At 37.6% G+C, this 8,303-nt stretch overlaps 1 protein-coding gene across 1 annotated transcript; it reads right to left on the bottom strand.

The window, feature by feature from the left end:
* Positions 1 to 1,618: 1,618 nt before the first annotated feature.
* si:ch211-133n4.6 (uncharacterized protein LOC797776 homolog) lies at positions 1,619 to 8,153 on the bottom strand. The gene is made up of 10 exons (XM_035948316.2): positions 8,035 to 8,153; positions 6,747 to 6,808; positions 6,647 to 6,673; positions 6,238 to 6,270; positions 6,126 to 6,158; positions 4,704 to 4,733; positions 4,550 to 4,579; positions 4,112 to 4,141; positions 3,924 to 3,965; positions 1,619 to 3,304 (listed from the first exon to the last, which is right to left on the bottom strand). The coding sequence occupies exons 1-10, from the start codon at positions 8,043 to 8,045 to the stop codon at positions 3,093 to 3,095; spliced, it is 510 nt and encodes a 169-aa protein (XP_035804209.1). The 5' UTR covers positions 8,046 to 8,153; the 3' UTR covers positions 1,619 to 3,092.
* Between the last annotated feature and the right edge of the window lie 150 nt (positions 8,154 to 8,303).

Genomic DNA, 8,303 nt, shown 5'->3' with positions numbered 1-8,303 from the left:
TTTTATAGACCAATAATAAAAACTATGCTGGATCCATTCAGTCACTCTGATCTGATTAAACTCTTCTGTCTGAGTTCTCACCACATTTCACAGCGAAAATAGAAAAATTCTCAGGTCTGAGAGCAGATGAAAGGAGCTCTGCTGTATAAAGTGACTCAGTGTTTTCCGTTCTGCTATAATCAGACTGTTGCTACCTTCACTGATGGATCAACAGAAACATGCAGCTGCTGTTTCTCTGCTTTCTGGAGCCGTTGTTTCGTATCTGCAGCAACAAACTGCAGCCGGACAAGCATTCGACACACACACACACACACACACACACACACACACACACACACACACGCACACACACACACACACACACACACACACACAGTAAATCAGTGCTGTTTTCTGGGTGTCCCTTTGGGAAAATAAAACTAGACTCAGTTTCCTCTTGTGTCCTCTGGGAGGCGCTACAGACCAGAAGCAGCTGAGACGTTAACGTTTGATCAGCACTGAAATAATAATCCACCAATAATCAGAAAAACAGCCGATCAGGCCGAGTGTGAAGCTGCTGATCATCTGGTTCTGTTCAGACCGTTGTTTCTGAAATAAAGGCCAGATTGGTTTCTGATTCGTTAAATTACAGATAATTTGTCATTTTTATTTTTATTTATATATATATATATATATATATATATATATATATATATATATATATATATATATATATATATATGTATGTATGTAGCATAGATAACAATAATCCATAATATAGACAATTTGTACTGCAATTTACAGAAAAAAACATGATATCAATTTACATTTTAAAAGTGTACAGATCAATAACCTTCATTCTTTCACAGTACATGACTGTGAAATTACACAGTTTTACTTCATAAGGAGTACATGAGTCAGTTCCTTCATTTTAATGCAGGGAGTGGTATGTTAAGCTGTTTTTTTTTCATTTAATATCCTTTCATTTAACTAGATGAAGCTGCCGACAGGTTGCAGTGCTGCCTTTCCTGTGAAACATTTGATTTGAACAGAACAGTGATACAAATAGTGCAAAGAAAAGAAACCCACAGGTGAGACGTATCATCCTTCTGTATAGTTGCAGGAGACGAAATCTGCTTGAGTAATTCCTTATTAGTGGCCAAAGTTAAAGTAGAGCTTTCAGAGGTGATTCATACCTGTCCCTGTACATACAGGTGTGGTGCTTTGACAAGTGACAGGTGTGTTCTGGACACGTCTGCAGACACACCTGTCGTACAGCAGACAGGTGTGTCTGCAGAGCAACCAGGAAGCAGGAAGACAAAAAGGTTTGATGACATTAACTAACAAAAGGGGGTTGAGATATATTTAGATTCAGAAAACTTCTGATTCTTCCTGCAACAAAAACACAAGATTAAATATTCAGAGAAGGAAATAGTCTGATCCCACTGTAGAAAACTGTCATTTCAGAAAACTACTGTAAAATACCTGTAGAAAGCCATAATATTATAGAAAACAATTGTAAAATACCTGTAGAAAATTGTAATATTACAGAAAACTACTGTAAAACACCTGTATAAAACAAAATCTTTTATTTTTAGTGCCACAAACTCCTGAATTCTGGTCAATCAGAGGTCAGAGGTCATGTTCAGTTTAACTTTATTAACATCAGATAACAGAACAAACAGAAGACATTTCAAACCGAATAAATCAAAGTAAAACACAGAAAAATGATGAACTGAGCAGCTGAAATACTGAAGTCAGCTGAAGTCCAGGAGCCACATTCATACACAAAACACACATGCACACCAGAAACACACACATTTATACCAGAAACAAACACATGTATACCAGAAAACACGCATTTATACCAGAAACAAAGACATTTAAACCAGAAACAAGCACATTTATACCAGAAACAAACACATGTATACCAGAAAACACACATTTATACCAGAAACAGACATTTGTACCAGAAACAAACACATTTATACCAGAAAAAACGCATTTATACCAGAAACAAACACATGTATACCAGAAAACACGCATTTATACCAGAAACAAAGACATTTAAACCAGAAACAAGCACATTTATACCAGAAACAAACACATGTATACCAGAAAACACACATTTATACCAGAAACAGACATTTGTACCAGAAACAAACACATGTATACCAGAAAACACGCATTTATACCAGAAACAAAGACATTTAAACCAGAAACAAGCACATTTATACCAGAAACAAACACATGTATACCAGAAAACACACATTTATACCAGAAACAGACATTTGTACCAGAAACAAACACATTTATACCAGAAAACACGCATTTATACCAGAAACAAACACATGTATACCAGAAAACATGCATTTATACCAGAAACAAAGACATTTAAACCAGAAACAAGCACATTTATACCAGAAAACACATATTTATACCAGAAAACACACATTTATACCAGAAACAGACATATTTATACCAGAAACAAACACATTTATACCAGAAACAAACACATTTATACCAGAAACAAACATATTTATACCAGAAACAAACACATTTATACCAGAAACAAACACGTTTATACAAGAAACAAACACGCTTATACCAGAAACAAACACATTTATACCAGAAACAAACATATTTATACCAGAAACAAACATGTTTATACCAGAAACAAACACATTTATACCAGAAACAAACATATTTATACCAGAAACAAACATGTTTATACCAGAAACAAATATATTTATACCAGAAACAAACACATTTATACCAGAAACAAACATATTTATACCAGAAACAAACATGTTTATACCAGAAACAAATATATTTATACCAGAAACAAACATGTTTATACCAGAAACAAACACATTTATACCAGAAACACCATGTTGAAATCTTGACTTTTCCTGTTTGGTCTCAGATCAGCTGATTGATTGACAAACAGTATGAATAAAGTTGTGTTGAATGTGGCTCCTGGACACAAACAGCTGTGTTGGTTGTGAGTCAGAACATGAACCTGCTGTGTGTTTGTGTGTCTGTGCGTGATCAGACGTGTGATAGATTACATGTTGTGTGTCTGAGTGTGTGTGTTTGTTGTGTGTGTTGTGTTAGATCTGGCGCCTGTTGGTCCTGGACCTCCTCTTGGACGTCCTTCTCACCACCACTGCTTTGGGTTGAGGGATGACAGGTTGCGGCGGGAGGGCGGGGCTTTGGACGATGTGGGCGGGGCTTTGGACAACGTGGGCGGGGCTCTGAGGCTTAGCTGAGCGAGACCTGAACTTCTTCTTCCCGCCTTCGTCAGAGTCGACGGCGTCATCCTCTGAAAGAAAAAAGAATAAAACAAACAATGAACACGAACATCTGGAGGAGAAAAAACATCTGGAAGACATCCACTTTGCAGTTGTTTTGTTTTGTGTCTCTTTGTTGTTGTTTTGTGTCTGTGGTTGTTTTGTGTCTCTGTGGCTGTTTTGTCTCTTTGTGGTTGATTTCTGTCTCTTTGTGGTTGTTTTGTGTCTCTTTGTGGTTGATTTGTGTCTCTTTGTGGTTGTTTTGTCTCTTTGTGGTTGTTTTGTCTCTTTGTGGTTGTTTTGTCTCTTTGTGGTTGTTTTGTTTTGTCTCTTTGTAGTTGTTTTGTGTCTGTGGTTGTTTTGTCTCTTTGTGGTTGTTTTGTTTTTTCTCTTTGTAGTTGTTTTGTGTCTCTTTGTGGTTGTTTTGTGTTTCTTTGTGATTGTTTTGTGTCTCTGTGGTTGTTTTGTCTCCCTTTGTGGTTGTTTTGTGTCTCTTTGTGGTTGTTTTGTGTCCTTTTGTGGTTGTTTTGAGTCTGTTTGTGGTTGTTTTGTGTCCCTTTGTGGTTGTTTTGTGTCTTTTTGTGGTAGATTTGTGTCTTTGTCGTTGTTTTGTGTCTCTTGGTCGTTGTTTTGTGTCTCTTTGTGTCTCACCATCTTCTTCCTCCACACTATTAGCAGCAGCTGCAGGAGGCTCTGAAACCAATCAATCAATCAATCAATCAATTAATCAATCAATCAATCAATCAATCAATCAATCAATCAATCAATCAATCAATCAATCAATCAATCAATCCACATAGATGTAATGATGATATGATGAAAAAGAAGGCAGGACTTACCAGGTGCTGTCACCTGATTGGCTTCTGGAGCTACAAGATGAAAACCAAATGAATGAATGAATGAATTCATTAATCAACACATGACAACCCATGATGAATGCATGAATGAATGAATGAATTAATTAATTAATTAATTAATGCATGAATGAATAAACAAGTGAATGAATAAATGAATGAATGAATGAATGAATGAATGAATGAATGAATGAATGACTGAATGAACGAACAAATGAATGAATGAATAAACGAATGAATGAATGAACGAATGAATGAAGGAATAAACGAATGAATGAATGAATGAATGAATGAATGAATGAATGAATGAATGAATGAATGAATGAATGAATGAATGAATGAATGAGTTGTTGGTAGATACATGAACAGATGAACGGATGTAAATAATGTGAATGTATGAAAGGAGAAAGTCATTGTCACTACCTGCTGCCTCTGAACTGGAGCTGCTGGTGTCTGAAACAGGTGAACAAGTGAACAGGTGAACACATGAACAGGTGAGCGACGAGATCAGATGTGACCTACCAGCTGACAGTAATGTGGTCATGTGATCATGAGTGTGATGTTCAGGTGTTCTTACCTGCTACTGCTCCATAAAACTGAGGTTCATCTGGAGACAGATCACAGTTATACACAAATATTAATAAAAAACACATTAACTGTCAGTAATCAGCTGACAGACAGACAGCTGCCATGGTAACCAGGTAGCATCCCACTGACAGTTGCCATGGTAACCAGGTAATATCCCACTGACAGCTGCCATGGTAACCAGGTACCATCCCACTGACAGCTGCCATGGTAACCAGGTACCATCCCACTGACAGCTGCCATGGTAACCAGGTAGCATCCCACTGACAGCTGCCATGGTAACCAGATAGCATCCCACTGACAGCTGCCATGGTAACCAGGTACCATCCCACTGACAGCTGCCATGGTAACCAGGTAGCATCCCACTGACAGTTGCCATGGTAACCAGGTAATATCCCACTGACAGCTGCCATGGTAACCAGGTACCATCCCACTGACAGCTGCCATGGTAACCAGGTACCATCCCACTGACAGCTGCCATGGTAACCAGGTAGCATCCCACTGACAGCTGCCATGGTAACCAGGTACCATCCCACTGACAGCTGCCATGGTAACCAGGTAGCATCCCACTGACAGCTGCCATGGTAACCAGGTTTATTGTTGATCGGTTTTCAGATTCAGACATGATTAAAGATCACTGAAAGATTGTCTATCATGTATGACAGGTCATGTGACCTCAGGTAAGTTGCAGGTAATTTTCCAGGTAAGTCACAGGTAAGTCAAAGATAAACTTCCTGATTCTGTGACTCTGAAACTCAGTTCGGTTATTTAGTTTTGAGTTTGTTTCTGTTCAGTTTCCTGAAGAAGAACTTTACTAGAACCTCGGTGTTCTCAGGGTTCCACCTAGTGGTTCATTAGTGAAAGAACAAGAACTCAGAACCTTCAGTGGAAGCTCCATTTGTTCCTCTGACCGATGTCTGATTATAGCAGCAAGTTGGAGCTGCTTTACTTTCTGTCATTAGAGTACAATATAATATACAATTTCACTGCAATATATTATATTATATCACTATAATATAACTAATTAATCCAATTATTATATCAGTTTATGTTCAGAGAAATCTCCCGAACTGGATTCTTTGGAGAAGAAAGAAGAACAAATTGAGTTCTGATCCACTAATCTGGTCTCAGTTCTTCTTTGATTTCTTCTCCAGTGTTGGATCTTTGGAACATTTACCAAAATAATCTTAAATCAAATGTTTGGTTTTTTTTTAAATCTATAAAGAAAATTCATAACTGTCAAAAATATGAAACACATATTTTGCTTTGAAAAATCCACAAATGTCAAAACCTATAATTTTAATCAAAAATAAAAATGCATCATTAAATAAATGTGAAAAATTGACGTGTTATTGGAAGCTGTTGTTAGAGTCAGTTTAATCTGATGTGTTTTTGAAGCTCCTCAGTTTCTTACCAGGTTGATCAGGAGAAACAGCGTTCATGCTCTCTGCAACAACAAACCACACGTTAGCATCAACACAAGCTGACCTCATGTCCACAGTCTGATGACGTCACCTGAGACTCACCTGTAGGAGCCTCGTCAGACGTTGAATCTTTATCTGGCAGGTGAGACAGAGAACAGTTAGATTTTTTTTTTTTAAAGTAGAATTTTACAAAATTCTTTCATGTCATTTTGCAAATATTTTCTGTGTTACTGAAACACACAAAAATACCAGTAAAGTTACAAAAATACTGAATGAGAGCAGGTAATAATAAATGTTTGTAACATTATTATCTGTGAGCGTAAACAAGTTTTTTCTTTAAAAAAGAGAGAGATTTATGTAAACAAACACACCTGAGCTCAGGTAAAATCAGCCGTTTCACAGAATGTTTGGATGCTCAGCTGATGGAATTATAATATACCTGTGTGTGTGTGTGTGTGTGTGTGTGTGTGTGTGTGTGTGTGTGTGTGTGTGTGCAGACAGGTGAGTTTACCTGTGGACATGGCTTGTATTCCAGCATCTGTGAACATCACACAGCTTGATTAATCTGCTGCAGTTTCATTTTTTTCACAGCTTTTGTTCTTTAAACTCACCATTGGAGTCGAGGTCTCCTTCCACCAGCAGAACCAGCAGAGAGAACAGAAGAACAACGTTCCTGCAACGCAAAAGCAACCTTTAGTATTTAGCTCCGCCCCCTGTGTCAAGATGTGCTCTGATTGGCTCATCGCCTGGCTTTATTTCTCTGTTAACTATATTATAAATATGAATATTGCAAATAATTTATCATCTGTATAGAGCAGCAGCAGAACATGTGGAGTTTGTCAGTCAGTTTCTGACCCTCTGACAGAAACTGATCGGATCAATCAGATCGATCACAAAATTTCTGCAGAATATTTTTTCAAGTTGAGATTTTACATAACGTTTTAATTAAGTTTCAGCCAATCAGCAGCTTCTGAATTTGTTTATGTTGATTTTTTTTTGATCAATCAGACCAATCAGAAAACATCTGTATAGATCATTTAAATCCAAACAGTCAGAATTTGTTTTCAATATTCAGGCTTTTGTTGTCAAGATTTTTAAAAATCATAATGTTGATATTGATCTGACAGGTTTCAGCCAATCAGCAGCCTGAACCTGCCTTTATAGATTGCATTTGGATCCATCAGAATGATCAGTTTGACAGAAAACGTCTTCATCAGGTGACTTTTGATATCAATATATATATCAATATATCTATCTATCTATCTATCTATATATATATATATGTGTGTGTGTGTGTGTGTGTGTGTATGTATATATACACACACACACACACACACACATATATATATATATATATATATAAAACAACAGAAATAATAATGCTCAGATCGATTTAAGGTTTCAGCCAATCAGGAGTCAGAAGCTGGTTTCATTGATTTTATTCCATCAGTCAGAACGATCAGCTTCAGTTTGACAGAAAACACCTGCAAAAAAATTTTGGAAATCTGAGGTTTTGTCTCATTCAACCAGCCAATTAGAAATACTCAGGTTCAGATCAGTTTAAGGTTTCAGCCAATCAGCAGCCAGAACGTGATGCCACACCTCTGATGTCACAAATGTGATTATAATTTGAATCATTTAATTTTAAAAGGGTTTGAATGAAAACATATCATTTTCAGAAAAACTACCAAAATCATGAAATGATGTAAATCAGGTCTGCTGCAGTCTGACACCTGAACACACCTGAACACACCTGAGGACCCACACACACAATAACACACACACACACACACACACACACACACAGATGCACACATCTAAGCATCATAACGCTGCGTTTCCAGCTTAGTCAGGTGTTGTCATGTTGCGTTGTTGTTGTTGTTGTGTTGCTGGACGTACCTGGTGAACATGGTGCTGTGAGGTCAGACGGGTCCCTGATCGGTGCAGGTAGGACAGGTGAGCTCAGGTAGGACAGGTGACTGTTACAGTACTTCAGTATTGCACTGCAGGAATGTGGAGGCTGAGAGTCTGACGGCTTTTTATATCAGCCTAAATGTCAGGACACAGTGTGTGTGTGTGTGTGTGTGTGTGTGTGTGTGTGTGTGTGTGTGTGTGTGTGTGTGTGTGTGTGTGTGTGTGTGAGGTTCAGGTTTCTTTGTTGCAGGTGA

Source organism: Amphiprion ocellaris, chromosome 15, assembly GCF_022539595.1.
Source record: "Amphiprion ocellaris isolate individual 3 ecotype Okinawa chromosome 15, ASM2253959v1, whole genome shotgun sequence".
Classification (NCBI taxonomy): domain Eukaryota; kingdom Metazoa; phylum Chordata; class Actinopteri; family Pomacentridae; genus Amphiprion; species Amphiprion ocellaris.
The sequence above is the reverse complement of the archived record's forward strand: the minus strand, read 5'-3'. Positions and strand labels throughout refer to the sequence as shown.